Source organism: Tursiops truncatus, chromosome 9 (genome assembly GCF_011762595.2).
Source record: "Tursiops truncatus isolate mTurTru1 chromosome 9, mTurTru1.mat.Y, whole genome shotgun sequence".
NCBI classification, from domain to species: Eukaryota; Metazoa; Chordata; class Mammalia; order Artiodactyla; family Delphinidae; genus Tursiops; species Tursiops truncatus.
This window is the reverse complement of record NC_047042.1, coordinates 101,931,491-101,956,658: the sequence shown is the minus strand read 5'-3', so window position 1 is coordinate 101,956,658 and position 25,168 is coordinate 101,931,491. Positions and strand designations below refer to the sequence as shown.

General features: G+C 45.8%; 1 protein-coding gene across 1 annotated transcript in view; it reads right to left on the bottom strand.

The window, feature by feature from the left end:
- The window catches only part of DPP6 (dipeptidyl peptidase like 6), a 772,816-nt gene that overhangs the window by 351,917 nt on the left and 395,731 nt on the right, over window positions 1-25,168 (bottom strand). The window contains exon 3 of the mRNA XM_033863543.2: window positions 23,862-23,960. Within this exon, the coding sequence (XP_033719434.1) occupies window positions 23,862-23,960 (99 nt within the window). The remainder of the gene's footprint in view (window positions 1-23,861; window positions 23,961-25,168) is intronic.

Sequence of the window (25,168 nt, the reverse complement as noted above, 5' to 3'; positions counted from 1 at the left end):
GCGGAATAACCATGGTAACAGCAGCCGACCAGGCAGAAACCTGGAAAGACAAGTTCTGGTTTCCTGTTACAAGCACGGAAGCCTTCAAGTGTGAAGACTCTCACACTTGAAAAGACTAATGAAAATGTTACGCAAGCCTGTGCCTTAGTTTGCATGTTGTCCTTTTCCCTCTCCTGCTGCAAAGTCACAGTCCTCAACCGTGGTCCTGATCCCATGGTTCCCATGCTCAGGTGGCCTGGAGCGCCCCCACGTGCTCACAGAATGACACTCCAGGTCCCAAGGGCCTACTTTCTCCTGTCTCTCACTCAAGCTCCAGTCCAAATGCGAAACGTTCCCAGATCTTCTTTACTCCAAATGTCCTCCGAGCCCGTTGGCCGTGCACTGCGGTCAGGCCCGCGCCCACACCAGGGCACACTCAGGGTCCAGCACCCTCCCAGAGAGGGCATACCTTCATGCTGGAAGTCATCATGTAACTTTTTACAAGAGAGCTTGGCCTATTTAAATACATCTGAGTTTACTGCTACGTTTTTGTTTTTGTTTTTAAGTAACATGAGTTTCAGAATGATTGAGAGCTGTGTGAAGCGTCCCCAAAGGACACCCCTGCAGCCATGTGGCCTGCGGACAGACTGGCATTGGCACTATTCTTTGCTTGGTTTTTTATCTGTTTGTTTTTACTATTCCATACATTTCAAGCTTGGAGAGTCAAAAGATAAGGATGCTATGGGTGTGTGGTTTTCCATCATTGGAAGAAAAATCCCCAGGGAGCACAGGCTGGGAAGAGAATGGCTCCATCTCCGGGCACTGCCCCCTCCCCACCCCAATCCAGCTCTCCTCCACCGGGGGTAGAAGCTCTCCTTTTCCTAACCCTTGTTTCATGGGGTGGGAGGGGGAGCATAAAGCGGTGTTCCCGCGAAGCTTGTCACATCTCAGGAAAACCCTGAGTGTAGTGCGGGTGTGCGGCTACAGCTGCGCTGCCCTCGTCTGTGATGCTGGGGAAACGAGGCCATCATCAGCTACCCAGCGGGTCCCCTGGGGAGGCTCTCAAGTCCGGCTTGTGCTCCTAGGAAAGCTCCTGATCCTTGCCCTTCCACACCATCTACATCCTATTTCAGGGCCCTCAGCAAAATCTTCCTAGGATGGTCTTCCTAGGAGCTACAAGATAGAATTCACTCGCCTGACCTGACATTCAACATCATACAACCGGGTCCCCAAATCAACTCATAAATTTTATCTCCCTCAATCCTCTTTACAGAAATGGTGCCAGGTCGGATCTTTTCAAAGATAAGATTCATGTAATGGAAGTCACCAGTGCAACCATTTTCAAGTATACAATTCAGTGTTTCGGGGGCATATTCACACAGCTGTGCGGCCGTCACCACTGTCTACATCCAGAGCATCTTCATGCAAACTGATGAGAGGGCTGTCTGTGCCTAACCGCTGTACAGTGTGGCTTCTGCTGAACCCCCGCTGTCCCTCTGGAGTCTAGGATTTGGGGATGTGCTGGGCACCTGCCCCCCATGCCTCGTGTGACTAGCCCAGACAGAGCCCGTGAGCACAGAGCCCGTGAGCACTGAGTCTCTAACGACGCTCCTGGGACATGATATTTCACCCGTGTTGCCACAGTCTGTTTTGGGGGAATTAAACGTGTCCTGCATGACTCCACTGGGTGAGGACTCTTGGAAGCTGGTGCCCAGTGTCCCCAGGACTTGGCCCCATGTGCCTTTCCCCCTGATGATTCTGCTTTGCATCCTTTTGCTGTAAGACGTCACAGCTGTGACTAACTCTGTGCTGAGTCCCGGGAGCCCTCCTAGAGGATCACCAAACCCCAGGGTGGTCTTGGGGTCCCCGGACACGTGCAGGTAAAAAGATACAGTGTATGGGATTTCTTTCAAAATAGTTGTATGTGTGGGGTGTTTGTAGGCTGAAGTTGAAACAAGGATGGGCTTGTTAATCGTTAAATTTAAGGTGGGGGGATGTGGAGTTGACCACTCTCTAATGGTATATGGGATTGACATTTTTTGTTAAAAAAGTAAAAATAAGTGAAAGGGTCTGGTGTTCTGAAGGATGAAGGACACATTCTAAAACAATTTTCTAGCTGATACAATGAAAATGAATGAGGAGACTTAAGTGATGGCCAGTTATGTCGCTCCACACCAGCGCCCAGCTGCTGGCTCCACACCAAGACGTGGAGTTTGTGACAACTGTGACGTGCACACGAATGGACCCACGACTCTCCTCCCGGTGGTCAGATTAAACTGGGTGCTAAATATAAACAAGAGCCTGGTTTCTCCGGGAATGGACTGCTGCGGGGCTCACACTGTGGTCCTAGAGGGTGGGGACATGGAGCTCCAGACAGCGTACAGCACGGCAAGGGCCCTTGTGGGTTCGCGCACTTGTTTACCCTTCCCCTCTGACCTCCTGTGGTCCACACTGCCAGATGCCCGCCCAGGGTCCACCCTACCTCCTCCTCTTTACTGTAGGAATCTCAGTTTTGTCTCGGGATTCAATATGTCCAGCTAAAAATACTCCCCTCCTATGGGGGGATGGGGGAGGGATGGAGTGGGAGTTTGGGGTTAGTAGACACAAACTATCGTATATTGGATGGATAAACAACAAGGTCCTACTGTACAGCACAGGGAACTAGATTCACTATCCTGTGAAAACCATAGTAGAAAAGAATATGAAAAAGAATATATATGTGCATAACTGAGTTACTTTGCTGTACAGCAGAAATTAACACAACACTGTAAATCAACTGTACATCAATAAAATTAAAAAAAAAATACCCCCCTCCTGCACTTCCATGCAAGAAGACAGCGCAGTCACACAGCCAAGTCCAGGGCAGAAGGCTACTGCGTCTTCTGTAAAGTGGTTACTCTCCAACAAACTTAACCGCCTGCTTTTCTTTTTTAAAGCATCTGAAGATAAAAGCCGCATGTTACGGATGGAAGATCAGGGATCTACAATAGTGGTTCTCAAAGGGGGGTGAGCGGGGTGACTTTACACCCCAGGGGACATTAGGCAATGTCTGGAGGCATTGTTGATGGGGTGCTACTGGCATCTTAGTGGATGGAAGCCAGGGATGCTGCTAAATAACCTACAGTACATGGGACAGCCCCACACGAAGAATTACATGGTCCAAATGTCAACAGTACCAAGGCTGAGAAACCCTGCTCTGAAAGAAGCCGGCACTCTCGATGACATTTTTTGGGCAGTGACACCAGCCACAAACCATCTATCTCTGGTGTCCTGCATGTGAGGAAAATTAATTTTTTAGTTGGTTAAGCCAAAATCAGTCTGAGTAATTCACTCTCCTTCTCAACTCCTTCTGAACTTGGAAGTTTTCAGAGGGCTCTCTTCTAATCTCTATCTCACTTAAGTCACATGTCAGGTCTGACGTCTTCTGTAACTACACAGAGAGAGGCTGACACTGTTCTCTGAGACTATTCTCTTCCATGCTTCTGTTTCACACCTTTCCCTGAACATAGAGCTCCTTCCAGACTGCGTCTTCTCTTTCTTGTTACCATGAGAGAGACACAATCCACCCCCTCCCCATCGCCCAGCTGAGGAGGAATACCCATGTGACCTCGTGGGGTGAGCTGGCTGGGTTTTGGTGTAAAGTAAGATTGGGGGGGGCGTCCAGTGGTCAGGGGTGGGATATGGAGATAAGTAACAGAAAGGAGGAAAGCACCCATAAGCCTGATTCCAGGAGATATAAGTTGCTGACACTCTGTTTTACTCTCTTTCAGATTTTTCCCTCTTAAGTATATGTAGGAAATATAGATTCTTTTTAAGAAAAATGGGTATATTTTATGCTATTTTCATTTTTTTTCAACTTAATCCCGTATTGTGAACGTCTTTCTGTGGATGATGATCTTATGTAGACAGTTCTATTCCCATTCCTGTTCTTGAGGACAGATCTCCCCACCTGCCCTTCGTCCCTCAGTCTCAACTCCAGGTTAAAAATTCTCTCAGCAGATACAGTTCAGATTAGAAGACGTGCTGCCTGGACTGGCTAGCCTAGTGTTCTTAGTTGTTTAATCTGTAAAAGGAGAGGCTGGGCTACAAGATCATGAAGGTTCTTCTCCGCGCTCCCCGGCTTTGAGCTCTGAGAAATACCATCCTCCGAACTATAAGGTAAGCTCCCTGAGAGAGGGAGCTGGCTTCACCTTCATCCTTGGTGTCCAGAACAGTGCCTGACACATAGTAGGTCCTCCGCACAGTGTTGGTTGAGTGAATTAATGCCCGAACGAACTAGAATGCGACTTCCTTGAAGATGGGGGACACATTTTCTTTCAAAGTAATACAGGCTTTAACAATTAAAAACAAATCCAAAATTCCTTAGCTACCATTATGCAGGGGTGATCTACACTGGACATTTAAAGAATATTGGGTGGTGGGTGGACGCTTCTAGTTTTTGATGTGACATAGAGGCAGACTTCTAGCTTCTTCCCAGCTGGCACTCCAAGCTCCTGTAGGACCATGAGGGAGGCTGGTCCAGCTCAGCAGCACTGCCTGGATGCTGTTGCTGGATCAGATCTAAAGGACCCTTTCCCCTTCCCGTTAGAGAGGCCCCTACAAAGCATATAACAGAGTCAAAGCTCCATTCCTGCCATGGACAGAAGGGAGCCCAACTCTCCTTCTGGTCTCTCCACATGTGCGATTCCTTCTCAGTGCTCAGGGGACATTTCCCAGTAGAAATGCTGGAAATTATGGGATAAATAGATGATACCTGGTAATGGGATATTCTCATCTAGTAAAAACCTTAAATCCCTGGGCTCCCAGATTCCCCTTTTGGGTCAAGTTAATTACATTAAGTGAATTCTCATAGCTTTAATGTTGGTAACATCTTCATGCTCCTTTTCAGAAATTAATTCATTCCTTCTAGACAGGAAATTTGCAGGCCCAGACGCTGAGAAAAAGGATTACGTTTAATGCATTTAAGAGGTCCACTTACATTTGTATTTTTACTGAAATAAATTGTGTGCCAGTGTTTATTTTAGAGAGAAAAAAACTCTTAAAAACATATCGTGGGCACATCGTTAAAAATTAAGGTATATACTATTTGTGAAATCCTCAAATCTTAAGAGATTCTTCCTTAAGAAAATGTAAGACTTTGCCCAGTAAATTGTCTATTACAAATATGTACTCTGGCTTGGGTATTCCCTATTGTTGAATCAAGGTGGAGGAGATGTACTCTACTCCAGCAGGAATTTATTTAATGCTCATTAACAAGGGCCTGCAGAAATCAGCTCCAGTGAGCCCTTGCTAGATGTACTGTTGGCCCAATGCTCAGGGATTTTTTCCTTCTCTTCCCCTCTCTGCATCCAGGTACATACACGGCCGTTTGTGTGTATGACTCACCATCCCTGTTGGCTTCAGAGCTTATTAAAGGAGGCAGACTTTGCTTAAGCCATCCTCCTGTCCCCACTGTGCCCTGCGAAGGACTCTGAATGGAGAAAGTGATTCATAAAAACATATATATGCGTCCTTTTCCTAGCCTACATCTACTCTCCGCCCTTGTGATCCAGGCAGTAAAACAGGGCAGGTGTCACCATCCAGAGGCCACCACGGGTCCCCCTGCTCAGAGGAGCAACCTGCAGAGAGGCCCTTGTGGTCTGACCCCCACCCACTTACCCCCCGACTCCCACCAGTCCCCCCAGTGTTCCCAGATTAGCTCTCCACAAGCCACGTCTCTTTTCCTGCGATATTAACAAAATTCCCTCCTCTCACCTTATACCACCAAGCATTTTTCCTTGACAAAGTCCTGGTAATGTTGAAATGTCCCTTTGGTCCAAGTGTCACCCCAAGAGACTCTCTGAGCCCTTACGGCAAGAAGTTTGTATATTCTCTCAATGTCCTTTCTATGTACCCTCACTACACTCTGTCTGTGTCTTGGGGAAGCACTCGTGGTTCCTTACATCATTTAATTATTTCTCTCAATTTCCCCCTAATCTTCCTGAGGGCAGGACTAGGTCTTTATTTTTCTTCATACCATTTTTTCCATTTCTGACCGCATGAATGAATGGAGTGAAACTGATTGTTTTAGAGGAGTGATGGGAAAACCCTGGACTGGGAACCACAAGGCCTGGTGTATGAACTGGAGAAATCGTCCAGCCTCCATGGCTTCACGCTTTCCATGGAAGGGATTTAGGAAGTCTGTCAGATGGTGCTCCTGGCTCTTGTCTCATCCCACATTCTACGGCGTCTTGGAGACGCCCAGCAGCTCCACATCAGGAGGGATCGACGAATGCTGCGTGGTTCTTACTGATCCACGATGTATCCCCTGGCACAGAAAACAACTCCGTGCTTGCATCTCTATACAGAGGCTTAGCAATCACAGTATGACACATGTGAAATGCCAGAAATAGCACTTCTTGTCCGGAATTCTTTTAAAAATTAAAAATAATTACACAGTTCAAGAAAGCCAATTTAGTGTAAATGAACTACTCCAGGCATTTTTGTTTCTTAAAACTAGCAAGATTTCACATCATCAAATGGCATTTTCATTTATGTAAGACGACTGTCATCATACTATAACTATTTTAATCTCTCTAGGCATTCAAAAGATAAAGAAAGTCAATTTCAGAGCAAAGTCAATCCAAATATTTCAGTCCCGTCTTCTACATCTTTAAACAAAATGATGGGCCAGCAAGCCTCAACTGTTTCATGTCAAGGTGAATAGAATTTCCCCGGAGACCTTGGATGGTGTGTCTGTCCCAGGTGCCCAGTTCCCTGAAGCGTGGAAAGTCGCGCGTCTGTGCTTACAGATGACACAAGTTCCGACTGAGATCTGGATTCATGTCATCATTTTGTCCTCTTGTAAAATGACTCTCACCCAACTATATTTCATTCACTAAAATCTCACTTGTCCCAAAGGCCTGAGAAGGCCTGAGAAAGGCTTGAAGCTGGGCCTCAGAAAGATCTGATTCTACCTCAGATGTGGCCCCTGCAACAGCCCTGGGGCCCTTGTCCTCAGGTCGGATGACTTCTCTGAAAGGCCCCATACTGAACTGCAGTGATCGCTCCTGTGAACACCAGCCATATAAGAAGCACTATCTTCCAGAGGAATCTCAGGTTAGCCTGCAAACTGGGGTCACTGGGCCTTGGCTAAAAGACAGATACAGGAGCTGCATGGATTTTAACTGGCTGGTGAAAGGCCATTTCCTGACTCTGGGCCACATCTTATGGGATAGTCTCAAATGAGTCTCACCCCTAAGAGGGTTTTACAGCTGATCTTCTGACAAAGCCTCAGATGCAAAGGAAAGGGGAAAATGAGAACAAGATCTCCATCCTGCTTAGAGGACCAGCTCCCTGTAGCAGGTGTAGGGTCCACATAACAGGTTTTGGAGAGAGACAAACCTGAAGTCATCTGCTCTGCTGTGACACTGGCCACAGGACTCAGATGATTCATTACGTCTCTAAGCCTCAGCTTCCTCATATGTAAAATGGAGACACCACAGGAATTGCTGTGAATATCAAATGAGCTAATGCATACGCAACATCTGGTGCAGTGCCTAGCCAGATGGAGGAGGACAGGACAAGAATGAGGGCAGAGGTGGAGGCAAGAAGGAGGGGCCCCTTTGGCTATCTCACGCCACAGAGAATTTTTATTCCTTTGAGATTCCTATAAAATCAACATATACTTATCTCAACTTTCCCAGTATTTCCCTTTTGTGGTTGTTGGGCTCTTATATTGCTACCTTTTGTTGGCATGGACCTGCTCCCAATCTTTTCCGGAACAAAACGGGGTGAATTCATTTATTTCACTCTATGCATTCATTTAACTAACACTTCCTGGGCACTGCATGAGGTGCGGGGATACCACCCTGGAATAATCAAGCAAATAAAAGTAACTGATGCTTTATAAGTTAACGTTTACAACATGCCTTATGTTCTACATACCAGGTACAAACAATGCCTTCTATCTATCTCTTTATGACCCTGAGTCATCTAACTAACCAGAGCTCCAGGCATCTGGCAGACACTTAATAATATTTATAAAGTGAATGGTGATGCTGCAAGGATGCTGCTTTGTTGTTTTTTTATTGGCGTATAGTTGCTTTACAATGTTGTGTCAGTTTCTGCTGTACAGCAAAGTGAATCAGTTATATGCATACATATATCCCCTCTTTTTTGGAATTCCTTCCCATTTAGGTCACCACAGAGCATTAAGTAGACTTCCCTGTGCTATACAGTAGCTTCTCACTAGCTATCTATCTTATACATAGTATCAGTAGTGTATATATGTCAATTCCAATCTCCCAATCCATCCCACCTCCCCTTTCCCCCTTGGTATCCATACGTTTGTTCTTGACGTTTGTGTTTCTATTTGTGCTTTGCACATAGGTTCATCTGTACCATTTTTCTAGATTCCACATATACGTGTTAATAAACAACATTTGTTTATCTCTGTCTGACTTACTTCACTCTGTATGACAGTCTCTAGGTCCATCCACATCTCTGCAAATGGCACAATTTCATTCCTTTTTATGGCTGAGTAATATTCAAGGACGCTGCTTTACCTGTTTACATTGTTTTATGTAGTTTGATCCCTGGAGACTTAGTCTTGTTTGGTGCCATGATGGAATGAATCCTTGAGCTAGTGCAGTTGGAAATAAATCACTTCAAAAGATTAAGTTACTATCCAGAAGAAAAGTCATGAAAAGACGCATTAGTAGAAGATTTGCTAAGGCCATAAACAAGCAGAGAAAGGGAGATTGCCATATTTTGCTTGGGAGCCCCAAATCACAATCCCCCTGCTTATGTCTGGGGCATTCCACAGTACCTAGAATAAACATCCAACACTCACAGTCAGCAGTGTTAATTTAAAACTCAAGCTCCCAGGGCTTCCCTGGTGGCACAGTGATTGACAGTCCGCCTGCCGATGCAAGGGACACGGGTTCGTGCCCCGGTCCGGGAGGATCCCACATGCCGCAGATCGGCTGGGCCCGTGAGCCATGGCTGCTGAGCCTGCGTGTCCGGAGCCTGTGCTCCACAACGGGAGAGGCCACAACAGTGAGAGGCCCGCGTACAGCAAAAACAAAAAAACTCAAGCTCCCGAATAAAAATTAGAGCATGACCTTGCTCCCTGGTCCTATTCATTTTCCCTGTTCATCAAGGACACGCGTCAGATGGAGGGGGGATGAGGTAAGGTGGAGGAGTCCTTCTTCTTCTTCTAAACCCTGCTGTTGAGTGCTGATTCAAAAGAGGGAGAGGCAAAGATCCTGGGCGAATCTGAGGCTCTAAAGGCAGAGGAAGATGATGGGAAGGGTAAAGGAGAGCACGGGTTTACCTGAGAGTCAAGTGAAATGGAAAGTGCTTTTTGGCCTTTAATACACTGCATCTCCTCTTAGGCCCTTAATGACTTATTCTAGTCCTGTCCGTGGGATTCGGGCATCAGGAAGAAAGGCTTTTCTTCGCTTAAAGAAGAACTCAGAGAGGTGCTGATGTGGTCATAGTTTCTCATGTCCATCATCTGGTAAATGAGCAGCCTCTTATTTGCAATCCATTTTTTTGTTTAAGCTGACTTACTTCGGGCTCTTAACGCCAAATTAAGTTTTAAAAACCCAACAATTTGGTTTAAGGATGAACACCAACCTAGGCATTTTATGTTCAGTAAAAACCTATTTTCATGTGAGGAGTCACTGAGAAGAAAGTCGGAAAAGAAAACATCCCCGGAAAGGGTGGTATTACACTATGTTGCCATTTACCACTCTGATTTCAGCCAGAAAGCTGCCTTGCCCCTAGCTGCCCACAGCACACCCCGTGCCTACTGCTGGTGTATATTCACAGGCAGACTGCACGGATCTCATTTCCGAGACAATATGAACAAGGTATTAAATAGCTACAATGACTTCTAAGATGCATTCCTGATCTCTAGCTATTGCTCTACAATCCCTGTTACCAGAGGTGAGAACAAGACAAAATATGGGCAGGATCTGTATACATCTGTCCTTTAGAATTCCCAACGTGGAACTTATCAACCCCCAAGTAACTAGCCTGGATTTACTGAAAATCTACTAGCAAAATGTCAGATTAGAAACAAAAACACAAAAGTCAGTCCTAAAAATAATTATCCGGCAACATTATTCTTGTCAGGTTTATCTGTTTGTTTCTTAGGCATTTGTCTTTGCAGATCACAACTGTCTTAAGGAAAGTATCTGGTGCCTGAAGGTGTTTGAGTGGAGGCTGAGAAGCTAACAGAGAAAACAAGGCAAACAGCAAAAGGAAGCAAATAACCTGGTGGAGGAAGCAGAGCTCACACTCCACCTGGCTGCCCTGCGGAACCTGGTCGGGGGGCTGCTGATAACCCGGTTCCCCCATACCCAGCACTTCTGCTGTGACCTCCCAGGATGCCAGGCTCACATGAGACCAGCAGCAAGGGGGGTGATGCGTGCACTGGACGAGGCCACAGGCCACCTAGTGAGCTGGCTGATCCTGAGAGAGCCCAAGGGGAAAAGAAACTGCCCAGGGGACACTGTCTTGTGCTTCACAGACACGTCCAGACTCCCACTGTACGTAAGGATTCAACCTCACAATGACTCTATCAATGCTCTTGTATGTAGTAAACAGACTTTCCACTGAACTCTGGGCAAGTTCTCAGAACCCTCAGAAAATATTTTCAGTGTAAGTCAGACAGAACCCTTAAAAAGACTAGTTCTGCTACTCGCGAGCTGTGTGACCCAGGGCAAGTGACTGAACCTCTCTGATCCTAGAGGTTACAGATCCTTATCTGTAACACTAGTGTTATTAGGAAGCATTCTGCTACATTGTCATTTCTGAGGTTTGTTCTATTTCCCCCTTACTTTTGGTGGGGATGAAAGCCCGTCTAAGGGTCTGACTTGGGAGAAATTAACAAAATGAAGCCACTTTTCGGTTCCTTGCTTTGCAAAGCGTAGTCCCAGAACTCTGTCTTTACTTTGGAAAAACTCCTTAATTTGGCTTTTTGGCTGTTACTGAGAAAGGCTGACTGGCAACCGAGGCAGGAGCTCAGAGGGAGGGTTGCTGAGCACAGCTAAGTCATCTGCATAATGATGCTGCATAAGCAAGTTGTTTGCTGTTTTCTCTGGAGATGGAGATTGTGGAGGAGCCCAGGATATTCAGAGAAGTAAAGCGTCTGAACACAGAAGAGAAGACTGTGACCCAAGAGACAGTCCCTGCTGGGACTGCAGGGTGTTGGGTCTGAAGCAGCAGATGTGAGGTTGGCCCTTAGGTTGGAAATCCGGACCTTTATAAAAGCCCCAAACCTGCTGAGCATTAAAAAAAAAATCCAGATGCCATATCTGGACAAAACTCTAACTCAAAAAGATACATGCGCCCCTATGTTCATAGCAGCACTATTCACAATAGCCAAGACATAGAAACAACCTACATGTCCATCGACAGATGAATGGATAAAGATGTGGTATATATACACAATAGAATATTAGCCATAAAAAAGAATGAAAAATGCCATTTGCAGCAACGTGGATGGACCTAGAGATTATCATACGAAGTGAAGTCAGACAGAGAAAGACAAATACCATATGATATCACTTATATGTGGAATCTAAAATATGACACAAATGAACTTATCTACGAAACAGAAATGGACTCACGGACATAGAGAACAGACTTGTGGTTGCCAAGGGCGGGGGCACAGGGGTGGGATGGATGGGGAGTTTAGGATTAGCAGATGCAAACTATTACATATAGGATGGATAAACAACAAGATCCTACTGTACAGCACAGGGAACTATATTCAATATCCTGGGATAAACTATAATGGAAAAGAATATAAAAAAGAATGTACATATGTGTATAACTGAGTCACTTTGCTGTGTAACAGAAACTAACATAATATTGTAAATCAGCTATACTTAAAAAAAAATCCAGCTGTCAACAAGTCTATTCCTATAAACTCCCCCTATTTCTGCTCCAATAAGATATAAGAAGAGACAAGAAAAAAGGTGAATTCCATATCAATCGCTTGTAAGCCACCAGATATTAGAAGGACCTACCCCAGCACTCAGAGCGCCTCCTTCTGGAAGATGCCGAGCTTTGCAAGGACAGCACAGGACGCTGGCCATTTGGTTTGCCCAGGAGGCCCCCGAAACACTTAAACTGGGAACAGGAGATTCGCGCTAACTTTGCAGGCAACTCTGATTCATGCGCCCAGCCCCTGCCGTGGGCATCTGTGCAGGGAAGTGAGGATGAGTTCACAGGTTCTGTGATGGAAGCGGCAGCAGCAAAGCAAGGCCACTGGGTTTGGGGAAGGCCTTAAGCAAGCGGAAAAAAGGAGGCACTGAAAATTCTCCGAGGCAGGGATGCCAAGGGGCCTTCAGAAGATGGAGGGGAAACAGTCACCTCTAAGCTGCTCCATCTTCTGGGGTGTGAAAGTGTTCTCTTCCCTGACCCCCAACCCTGCCTAAAAGGCTGCCATTAAGCAGTTTTGTGTCCTTCAGTTTGGGAGATCAGAGGAGTGAGTGTCCCTGCAGGGGACAAAGTGGAGACGAGAGAGGCTCATTGGCACGGGAGCCACAGCAGAGCACAGGACGGACAGTGAGGTGGGGGTCAGTCTGAGAAGAAGCCAGAAAACATAACAAAGTATTGAAAAGGCCACCAGACAAATGAACTTACCTGCAAAATAGAAGTAGAGGCACAGATGTAGAAAACAAGCTTATGGTCACCAGGGGGTAAGGGAAGGAAGGGACGAATTGGGAGACTGGGATTAACACATACACACTACTATATGTAAAACAGATAACTAATAAGGACCTACTGTACAGCACAGGGAACTCTACTCAATCCTCTGTAATGACCTATATGGGAAAAGAATCTAAACAAGAGTGTGTATATGTATACGTGTAACTGACTCACTTTGCTGTACACCTGAAACTAACACAACATCGTAAATCAACTATACTCCAATAAAAATTTTAAAAATAAAAAAATAATAAAAGAAAAGAAAAGGCCACCACTTTCTGTAGGACCTGTGTTCAAACAGTGCAGGTAAAGGACTTAGCACAGTTTCCGGCACATTTTGCATATAATCAATAAATGGCAAGGACAAAAATTATGAGGGGTGAACACGTCTAGTATCAGGAGCTGTCTCTACCACATCCATTAGTCTCCCTACTAAAGCAGGAAAATGGAATTGGATACATCTCTATCATTACACACGTATGTGTGATTTCTTACAATGCCAAGAGTCACCACAAATAAAGAACCTGGTTGTCCTTCAGTCAACCAGAAATTCATTTACCCAGAGTCCTTGTCCATGAATACTCGATCTGCCCGACCCCTGAGTCATTCATTCAGTCAAGTAATATTTACAGAAACTTTATCACATGCCAGACACTCTGCCCTATGAGGGAAATAGGACAGTCACAACAACATGCTTACGGCCTTAAGAAGCTTGCTGTCAAGGGCAAGGCAGAGATGTAAACAAACACCTGAACACAAAATTAGATATGCCATGGGCACAGGGTTAATGTGTCATCAGGGATTACACTCATTTATGGAAGAGATCAAGTGATTCATTTTTTATTAATTAAGAAGGTGATCAATGTTTGAAAAGGTGTCAATGATAATTAATTAGCCTCTAGTAGGCTGATGTGGTTAAGGACTTGGTGGGATAATTTAATTGAAACAATAAATGAAAATGTCAGTGTTTGTGTGAGGGTACTGCATTCAAGGATGCAGAGGCTCTAATTAATAGAACTTCCCGATTTGCTTTTAAAAGAGCATTCTAGACACAAAGGAATCTCACCCCTGGGCTCAACAGCTGTAGAAAAATTAGGACTTAGGTAACTTCACAGGCTCCCTTAATCTGGATGAAAGTAAAATAAAACAAAACTTGTGAGTCCTGGGCTGTGCACTGCGGGGGTGAAAGCACCCTTGACATGCCACTGTTGGGAGGACAACCTGCCCTGCACTCTGATCTAGTCTTGAAGGCGGATCTCCTGCAGTGACATGTGGTACCTCAGGGCACACCCTGAGTGATGTGGGGCGGGATGCTCAGGAAAAGCCCTGACCAGCCTTGAAGCCCTGGAACAGCCATAGAACATTCTGAAAACTGTCTCTCCACCTCACTGAGGATGAAACACAACATGTCAATCTCACTTGACATCTCTTTTCTCAAGAAAAAAAATATATGGGTGCATGTGTGAGTGTGTGTGTTTTCCTAGATCCAAAAAAAAAAAAAAAAAGCCTGTCCCTTTGGAATGCAAACAAACAAAGTTGAAATGGGATTTCACTCTTCGTTCCTGCCAAGGGTCTGCATTCAATTCAACAAAGACAGAGGTTGTATCTAAATTCCCACAGAAGCGGCACTTGCCAGCTGTAAGGTGATGAAAAGATTCAGAACACGCCTCTCTTTGCTGGGACAGTGTTGGCCGAGCTCAGCCTGCAGAGGTGCAACTCCTCAAACCAGGAATTACTACAAGCAGCAGGGCCTGGCCCCTCAGACAGAGGACCAAAAACGGTGAGTGTGATGTTCACATAGGGTCCATGCCCCTCGGAAAGGGAAGAACCAGGCTGGCCCCGCCTCTGCCCCAGACGCTCCTTTAGCTGCTGGTGAAGCAGGTCCAGCCTTGCAGAGTGGGCTGTGTCCCCAAGGCTGGGGACCCTAAGACGATGCTCCAGGTGATGCTCTGATGGAAGTTTTACAGAGTTCTAGCACAACCTGGAGGAGCGAGCAACTACTTCTCCTTGGGAAAAGCCAGAGAGAATTTATTTTGGATCAAGCCATAAAGAGTGAATGAGAGCTTCTTGACCCAAACATGTACTCTGTACATGTACATTTCATCTGTTTCTCAGGGGCTTTAATAAGACACGGTGATGCTCTTCGATGTGCATTTTATGTAATGACTTAAAATGATTACTATTATTATCTCCTTCCACACACCGAGCCACGTAAGAACATTTTCACTCTTTGAAACCTGTCCTTTCTGGGCATTCCTTTTCAGTGACTGCTGGCCGATTGGTACAGGCAGTGCCGAATAACCCCCAGGGAACTTTTTGACTCTATGCAATTCTAAGACTTAATGGTTTTCATTGAAAAAATGTGGCCTTCGAAAACAGCAGAAATACCCAAACCATTTTAAACTCGAATTCCACCTCCATCTAACCCCCTGAGCTTTAGGAAAAAAAAAAAAAAAAACCTATCTGGTTTTTCAGAATAACAACAGAGAAGAAGAGAAAGCAAATGTGGAAATCAAGCTGCTTTGAGCCCTGTGCACTATCTCCAATTTTATCTTCTAAAACATATACTTTTCCAGGATCAACCAGCCACCTGTTATTTTCCTACATTCAAAGGAAGCAATTTTCTCCAATTTTACAGTCTCTCCCACAGAGCGTCCGAGAGACAGAGAGGGCTCTTTGCTCACAAGTGCCTGGATTAATGGAAGTAAGAATCAGCAGACAGAGTGGAGAGATTCAGGAGCCAGAGGCCACCGCGGGCTTTCACCACGTTCCACTGAAGCGGAGGAGAGAGCAGGCTGGGAGGCCAGGCCTGGCCTGGAGCTTGCAGAGAAGCTAATCCAGCCCCGGGCCTGCCTGCATCCTGAAGACACTGGGCAGGGGAAAGCGGGTCCCGGAAGGGGGCAGGTGGCCTCGCCTTGCCCAGAGCACAGGGCATGGGGCTCATCAACCCGTTGCCAAATTTCAGTCCAGGCTGACTTCCCAGGAGAGAACCTGCAAAAGCAAATACTCTTCTCGAGAACGTGTGTTGCCCAGGACTCTCCCCAGGTGCTACGGCATCAGACCACCTGTGCAGAGTGACTGATGTCATAGATACAGAGGAGACCATTTTTCTGTTGTTGGCAAGTGTGATGAAGGGAAAGCAAAAAGCCGTTTATATACAAATATCACGCCGTCTTTCTGGAATTCGCCTTCCCCCATTATAGTCTGAAACGGTTAGTAGAGGGTAGTTGCCATATAAACTAGTCTGATTAGGGGAAACAAAACCCAAACATGCGTTAGACTGTACAAGAGACTTGCAGAAAACGTGCTCCTGGCGCAGGTAGAGGTTTGCAGCCGCTGAGGGGCCACTTCTCATTGCCGTGTCCTCCGCCTGCCATCACAAAGTCAGCCGAGCACTAGCTCTCCTGCCTCGCCCTCTCCCAGGTCTTCTCTGAGGCCACCTCCTCAGCCCACTGCCCCTTCCCCAAGTGTAAGCAGCTCCTCAGCGATGCACGCTTTCCACTGGCCGGCGTCACGCCCAGTTCTCAATACTTAAAGAACGTTCCACTGGGTGACCTTTCATCGACCTCTGTTCTGAACTCTGTATCTGATCACAGAAGCTGACTCACATCCCTGGAGTGGTGGTCCTGGTTCACCAGGCTACCATCTCCGCGGCATCCTTGCTGCACGTCTTCCCGTCCCCTCCCTTTCTACGCGGCCAGCACATCCTGTTCATTTACCGTTGTTCATGGTGCCTTTTCACATCTGTCACTTTGTTTCCACTCACAGCCAAAACTTTCAGTCTCTGAAGACTGACCAAATTAAGGCATATTTATGTACTGAGAGCCTCTGAAGACATTAAAATGATCAAGGAAATATGTTTATGATATGTGTTATAAACTTTTCCCCATGTAATAAATATAGTTAGCATTGTCCCACATATTATGTTATCTAAAAGGATAAATATGAAAATGTAATGGTGGTGATTTCTAGTTGATGGAATTACAAGGGATTTATTTTCATCCTTTAAAATAGCTTTCATCTCTTTTCTAATTTACTATAGTAAATACGTAATTCAGATATAATAAAAATATTTGATACGACAGTTAAGCCTAAGCTCTCTAAAACCTTCAGTTCCCACTCAACTCCTGTTTCTCTAAATTCTATCCCTTTCTCACTGGCTACCCTCCTCTCCCAAGAACCTGCATAACCTGGTCCCACTTTCCCCTCTGGGCTCATCGATGGCTCTTCTCTCTGGCTGGACATTGTTCACAGATAGTCCACGTGGGCTCCTGCCCCAGGGCCTCTGTGGCTGCTGTTCCAGGCGGCCTGGAACACCCTCCCCCAGAGAGCTTATCTGCATGATTCTCACATTCAGGTCTCTGCTTAAATCAACTTCATCAGAAAGGATTTTCAACCATTCTGTGTAAAATAGCATGTCCGTAAGTTTCCTTATCTTTAAAAGTGGATTTTTTTTTTTCCCTGCGGGCGGGAGAGGGACACGCCACGTGGCTTGTGGGATCTTAGTTCCCCGACCAGGGATTGAACCCGGACCTTTGGCAGTGAAAGCGTGGAGTCCTAACCACTGGACTGCCAGGGAAGCCTCCAAAACTAGGTTAAGTAGCAAACGAGAAAATGTTCAAGAAGCGCCAGCAGATGGCCACAGACCGGGTGCTTTGCTAGGTGCTGCGAACACATGGTAATTAAACAGAGGCAAATCCTATTCCTGTGGCGTTTACATGGAAGGAAAGACAGGCGTTGAGTAAATAATTATATTTAATGTGTGTAATAAAAGGTAAAGTCCAGGGGCTTCCCTGGTGGCGCAGTGGTTGAGAGTCCGCCTGCCGATGCAGGGGACACGGGTTCGTGCCCCGGTCCAGGAAGATCCCACACGCCGCGGAGCGGCTGGGCCCGTGAGCCATGGCCGCTGAGCCTGCGCGTCCGGAGCCTGTGCTCCGCAACGGGAGAGGCCGCAACAGTGAGAGGCCCGCGTACCGCAAAAAAAAAAAAAAAAAAAAAAAAAGGTAAAGTCCAGGATGCATCAGAGCCTGAATCTAGAAGAGCTAGGCAGCAGAGAAAAGCCGGCGGCGGGAGTGAGAATTAGGGAGAGATCAAAGGAAAATGATAAACTGTAGGGGTGGTGCTGAGGAGGGATGAGAGTAGAATAGAGAAGAGGGGTGTTCTGGGCAGAAAGAACATCCTGTGAGAACCACCCTGAGGGAAAAAGAAGACGGACTTCAGAAGCCATCAAAGAAGTTCAAGTCGGTCCAGAGTAAAAGAAAACTGGGGACACATGAGGGACAAGGCAGGAAAAGTAAGGGGACTGATCTCAGAGAGTCTGAGAAACAGAGGGTGCCCAGGGCTGGGGCTGCACGCCTCTCCTGAGAGCAGTGGAAAGCCAGGGAAAGTTCTGTGACAGGAGATCGGGGGCGGGGAGATGAGTCCCGGACCCGTGAACTCGAAGTGTCCACAAGACATCCTGGTGGACATGTAAATCAGTCAGGGAGACACACACACACAACACACTCAGAAGAGGGTTTGAGCTGGAGCTGCAGAACTGAAACTCAGTGGCATATAGATAGTAACTAGAGTCATGGGACTGAATGAGTGTACAGAGGCTTGAGGATTTCAGACATCTAAAGGTGGAAACATAAAAACTCCACCCATGTGAGTGACCCCTTCTGCTTGTACCAGAGCCATTACCTGAGGGTCCACTGATGAGCATGGCTCCTGGTCCTGTCTGCTGCCATGCCTGTCTCCAGTCCTGTATCCTTTAGATGAACCAGCTGACAAATATGCCAATGGCAGGCAGGAGTGCCTGACTGAATCTAAGATGGGCTCTGAGTATTCTGAAGGCGGAGCTGGCAGAAGTTCTTGGTGGATTAGATATGAAGTACAAGGAAAAGAGCAAAGTAAACGATGACTTCAAGTCTTTCAGCCTGTTCTGCCAGAAGAACAAATTTCTCATCAGCTGAATTGGAAGAGGCTGTGCATAGAGCAGGTGGGTTTGGTTTTTTGTTTGGTTTTTTTTTGGGTGGGGAGGTAGGTCAAGAACTCAGATTTGGCAAGATTAAAGTTAGGGTTGTAATGTCTATGAGACATCTGAGAACTTCAGGAGAGAGGTCTGGCCTGGAGAATAAGTTAGGAGTCATTGGTAGGTGAATATTTTAAGCCATGAGACTAGATGAAAGCACAGAGGGAATGAGTATAGATACCAAAAGGGGAGGATGAAGACTGAGTCCCAGGGCCACCAACATCAAAAGTCAGAGAGAAGAGCGAGAACCAGCACAGGAGTCTGAGAAGGAGCTGCATGAGGCAGAGATAAAACCAAGAGAAGGTGATGACCTACAGGTCAAGTGAGAAAGCTGGTGCAGGTAGAGGGAGTAATCGTGTCAAATGCTGCTGATGATCAGATTAAGATGAGGTCTGAGACGTGACCAGGGAATTGAGCAACCTGGAGGTTACTGGTGACCTTGACAAGAGGAGAGTCAGGGAGCGCTGGGGGTGAAAGCCTAACTCGAGTGGGCTTGGCAAGAACTGGAGAAGAGTAATCTGAGATGTCACACAGAGACAACTGTTTCAGGCTGCAGAGGAGAACAAGAAAGTGGGCAGTGCTCGGTGGGGAGGGTGGAGTCACGCTAAGCTTTGTGTGTGTGTTTCGGTGAGGCAAATAAGAGCGTTATCTGCCTGACGATGGGAATAATCTGACACAGAGATTAAAAAAATGAACATTTAGAGAAGAAAGGAGACATTTGCTACAATTATTCCTCAAGTAAGTGAAGCAAGTTCACTTCTGATTTTTGTAGATGGAGCGCAGACAGGTCCTGTGGTTACAGGCTGGGGGAGGGGCAGAGCGCATGGCAGGTGCAGATGGTGGTGGGTAAGGAGATGTGATGGTGAGAGTATTCTTAAGCTTTCTTCTAGTAGTTCTAAATGAGAATTAGGATGGGAAGAAGGTTGCAGAAAATTAAGGAGAGAGGAGAAGGTTTGAAATGATCCATCATCTAGGAGTTGCAAAGAGGGAACAAGACAGCCCAGGAAGACTGGTTCATGGACATAAATGGACTTACGTGTCTGGAGTAACCAGAAGATCTCATCACGGTGGCTACCTCATATCCCAGCACAGCACATTAAAGGATCCAAAAGGTTGAGAAGTCCAATGTGGTCGCTTATAAAAGGCAGAAGAATTTACTCAACTAAGCAAATATGCGGCGAGACTACACCCTGGGCGATTTCAGGAAGTGTGTGCCTCTCCCTCTGTAGGAGGGAGTTCAGAGTGAGCTCCGAGTGAGTTCAGATGTTGTCAGTTCTCCTGCTCTACACACCTCATCTGACTTGACCCAGGGGCTGCAACAAATATGTGAGGGAAGTCTACAAGAGCTTTCGGACATTAGAGAATTTGAAGACTGTTACACCAATCATTTTCAGAAAAGGTAGATCAAAAAATCGTCTCTAGTATAAAAATGGGTGAGGAGAAATTTAACCCAACCCAATCCATTTTCTCCTGATAAATAAAGCATCTTAGTTCTAGACTATTAACTCCAATATTAAACCCAAGAAACATTTGTTAACTTTAGGGGTTAATGTGCACTAAAAGAGCCAAGTCTCTTTCTCTGTGGGGAATTACCCCATTTTTCTTGATCACTTGGGTATTTTGTTAGTTCAACATAGGCACCATGAGAGTAAGGGATACTACAATAGAAAATTTAAGGAATGGCAACAATTCTGAAATACAACCTACAGCCTTGCTTAAAACACACAATGTAACTAGTGAGGTTGTGAGAGAAATTGGCTGGAGACAGGGGGCTTCGATTCTATACAATGTAGCCGTTTACAGAAACCAGAGAGACCTAGGTTCAAGTCTGAATTTTGCTACTTATTAACTGTGTGATGTTGATCAAGTCATTTAAACACCCTTGGCTCAGTTTCCTCATCCATAAAATGTGAATAATGGTAGTTGTGAGAATTAAATGATTTAATGTGTGCAAAGCACTTAGTAGAGAGCTTAAGATGTGGGAAACCCTCAGTAGTTGATGGTGATGGTGATGGTGATGGTGATGATGATGGTGATGATGGTGGTGATGATGGTGGTGATGGTGATGATGATAATGATGTGGTGATGATGATGGTGATGGTGGTGGTGGTGATAGTGATGATGATGTGATGATGGTGACTGTGATGACGATGATGGTGGTGGTGACAGGGATGATGATGGTGGTGGTGGTGGTGATGATAATGTGATGATGATGGTGATGGTGGTGATGATGGTGGTGATGATGGTGATGATGATGGTGGTGATGGTGATGATAATGATGTGATGATGATGATGGTGATGGTGGTGGTGGTGATAGTGATGATGATGTGATGATGGTGACTGTGATGACGATGATGGTGGTGGTGACAGTGATGATGATGGTGGTGGTGGTGGTGATGATAATGTGATAATGATGGTGATGATGGTGGTGATGATGGTGGTGATGATGGTGATGATGATGGTGGTGGTGGTGTTAGTGACAGTAAGGAAGAAGAAGGGGAGGAGGCACAGACAGAGGAGAAAGGAGGAAGAAGAGGAGAAGAATGAGGTTGCTGTAGTGATGCTGGTGGTAGATGGTGGTGGTGGTGGTGTGTGGTGACTCCAAGTCTACCACAGGGAAACTGTTCCAGAGGCAAAAAAAATGCTTGCATTTTGGGGGTCCATGGGCAATTTGCCTGCTACATTGTAGACACTCAATAATCACTAATTGAATGAACTAATGTTCTGATAATTTCTAAAGCTCATCTCAGCTCCACAGCATCTGCTAACCCTGTGAATGTATAGTAGTCTTTCTGTGGATCTTCACATTTACACTTGTAATGTAAAAAGTGAATGAATTCTTTGTGGTATTTGTAAAAATCCATTATGAAGGCACAGTTAATCACCACAGTTATTTCATCCACTTTAAGCTATTACATCTTCAGGGAGCAGGAGGCAAGGGACTGATCAGGAAGAGGAATAAGTGAAGGAAAAGTTGGAGGGGGGCAGCTAAAAGGGCAGGGGAAACAGTAATGGTCCCTCACACTCTTGACAGTGCCTGGTCTCTGGGGAGACCTGACCACCGGGCTAATTTGCAATAAAACTTCACACTGTGCTTACATTTACAAAGGAAGAATCCACTTCAGAAAGCTCCTGGACCCCAAAGTCATGTGTATTTGAAACGCAGGTGGTCTTATGAATAGACTTAACCTGCTGAAACACAGAGGCTGGGCATTTTCTGCTGGGCACAAGGCCACTTCTCAACTGCTTGTATTAACGCCCAGCTTTGTGGCTATAACAAAATCTTGGCTGGCTTCCTCCGGCCAGAAAGCCAGCACATCTCAGAGCCAGCTCTGCACATCTGCAGCATGGACTAGCTCATGAGATACAAAAACACCTTTCAACAGTAACCGACACGGGTTCCTGCAGAAACTTCGGTGCCCCTGGGCCTCCAGATCTCTGCTTTTACACTTTTTACATTTTTTGCACAGGGAAAGCTGGTTTAGGCCAAGTCTGAGACCATGGGCACCCTAATATGAAGATCTCCCTATATTATTTTAGCACCTCATGGAGTCTTTGCAGGGCCCCCTCTGACCTGCTCTGAACCCTATACCTTTGAGACCAAGTTTATGCACCTTTGTTGAAACCCCTTCTCAGGAGGATGAGGGCATCACACGCTTCCTGCACCTCGCTCCCGGCTGCCTTTGCTCCTCCCCGTTTTGTGCCCAGAATGACTCTGTGCTCCTTAAGAAGAGAGCGATCACCTTTTATCCCCAAGGTCAGGCCAGCGCACAATCCATGCTTACCTCCTTCCTCCGCAATATGGGTAAATGCAAACAGGAAGCAGAGGCTGAGTCCCCCTCAACACCAAAGGTAAAATTACTTCCTCAGTCAAATGACAAAGACCTTGGCTCAATATATGCTTTGGATTTCCATGTGCCCCCCACTGGCATTCACAATACACTGCTCTCATTTCTCCCCAATTCCATCTTATAAAATACATTCCCTCTGAGATTCAGCTACTTCTTTAATTTTTAAATAAGTGAATCTAAGGATCAGAAATTAATACCTAAGCCATAGTGGAGGACAAAGGAGAAGCTACTGTCCTAGTAGGAGACTAAAGGCAAAAAGTCAATGCTGGTTGATTTTCAAGAGCTTGTGAAGCATAAGAAGCATTTCAGAGGAGTCTGACAGCAAGAAAACGTAATCACACGGTGTCACTCAACAAAACAGTAGTGGAAAGAGCACAAAAGGGGAAGTGAGGAGACAGGCTTCCAGCCACAGCTGTGTCACTAACTAGCTCTGTGACCTCAGAAAATTCACTTAACCTCTCTGGGCCTCATTTACTGTAGAAGGCAGGATGTGAACTAGATCTCTAGCATTCCACTACAAAGGTTCTTTGACCTGAGGATTAATTTTCAAGTGCATCCCACTGAGGCTAAGACTAAATGCAAACAATATCCATGGAGATAGCAGCAGAGGTTCTAGGACCAGACTACACGAGAGGGATGCAGCAAAGCCTGCAGAAGATGGGGAGCAGTCATTTACATCTTTCCTCCCAGGACTGCACCCTGAAAATTGTTTCAGACCCAACTACAGGAAATGGACTGTTTTGAACCAAAACATGCCTTATAAACATACTGCCTTTTTCCACCAGTTCTATTTTGCTTTATTGTTTATAAAAATCAGCCCAAAGAAGATTTCATCCAGATTAAAGTTCAAGAGGAAAATTAATTTATCTGCATCGATGCACAAGGCTCCGCTGTTTCCTTCATTAGACAGCATTCTAGAAGAAACCTTTTAGTTCCTTTTGGCCCTTGTATCTAGCTGGAGTGAAAGCAAGAGGAGTACAAAAGGGAATAAAGAACATGGAGAAAGGAGGAAGGTTCAGCTGTGTCTCTCCCCGTCTTGTTGCTTAGCAACACCTCACATCTCCGTCTGAGAAATTATGATTCAGGGAGGCGACACGGAGGACCCATTTCCCATGAAGAAGCAGCCTGATTTTACCAGATGCGCATTTTCTTAGACTGATAATAAGATGGTGCTCACAGCAAGAGCTCTGAGGATCCACTTCTACAGCCAGAGAGAGAAGGTGAAAGGCAAACTACGACACCCAAACTCTCAAAAAGTGGCAGGGAGTGGGAAAGTGCTTTCTCACATGCACTCAGGACTCAGGACTCACCACTTATCCACTTAGCCTCGGGATCATGAATTTTGAAATCTTCACTGAAGAGATCTTCCACAGTCACCTTCTTCTTTTGAGACAGACTGTTATCTTCCGCTAGAAAAGAACGAGGCAAATGGTCAAAATTTTTGTTTTTTGGTAAAAAAAAAAAGAGGAGTATAAAATATTCTGATTGCCATTCAGAAATAATATATATGGTAAGACATAATTTCTATAAGTAAGTGCTGAACAAAAGAATGCTTTCTGTTTTTAGCTAAGCTATCAAAAACTATGGTAAGGGGGCTTCCCTGGTGGCACAGTGGTTGAGAGTTCGCCTGCCGATGCAGGGGACACGGGTTCGTGCCCCGGTCTGGGAGGATCCCACATGCCGTGGAGCGGCTGGGCCCGTGAGCCATGGCTGCTGGGCCTGCGTGTTCGGAGCCTGTGCTCCGCAACGCGAGAGGCCATAGCAGTGAGAGGCCCGCGTACCGCAAAAAAAAAAAAAAACTATGGTAAGGGGAATCACGGTTCAGTAAAATGGCATCATTATGCCCCCTCTGCCTGCAAAACATGAATGATCATATTTCTTACATATGAAGGTAAACAGTTGTTTCAAAGCTGACTGATGAGCAATAAGGCGGGAATAGTCAAGAAAGGAAAGGATCTCAACTTGTTATGTAACAGTCATTCATTAAGCACTTACAACGCCAACTGCAGATAACACGTCGGATGCTGAAAATTCAAAGACAACTAACACATTCCTTAGGTATTTATTCTCCATGTGCCTCACTTGTCCCTGGCTGCCTTTAGGTTGGGGATTAGTTCTTCAGATAGAATCACGCCCCAAATTCTGTGTGCCAACTACCAGATTTTGCCCTCCCTTACCTGGATCACCATGCTTGGGAGTAAGCACCTGGGATAAGACTTGAACATCCATCCCAAGAGGCAATGTTTAGCTAAGGGCCCCAGCGGGAGACTTTAGGAACCTGGCAGCTTTTATCCTGTTTCCTGAGGTTGAAGTGTCTGGGGTTTTAGATCTGCCTCAGAAGACGTTCTCTCCAGTGGCACAAAAATCCATTCATCTACTTTGAAAAGACAAAGGGCTGTCTGGGCACCTGACCTGTGAGACTAAGCAGATTAAACCCACAGAACAGGACACCAAACCACCTTCATCTCCTTTATAATAAGAAGAAACTCTTTATCTTAACCATTTCTGATGTACATCATTTACTAGAATGTTTATTTATGATCCCGCCCTCTTAAACAGAAGACACCAGCTGTGGTGCTCTTCCTGAGATTCAGGTCCTCCTTTCTCCCGTTTCGTG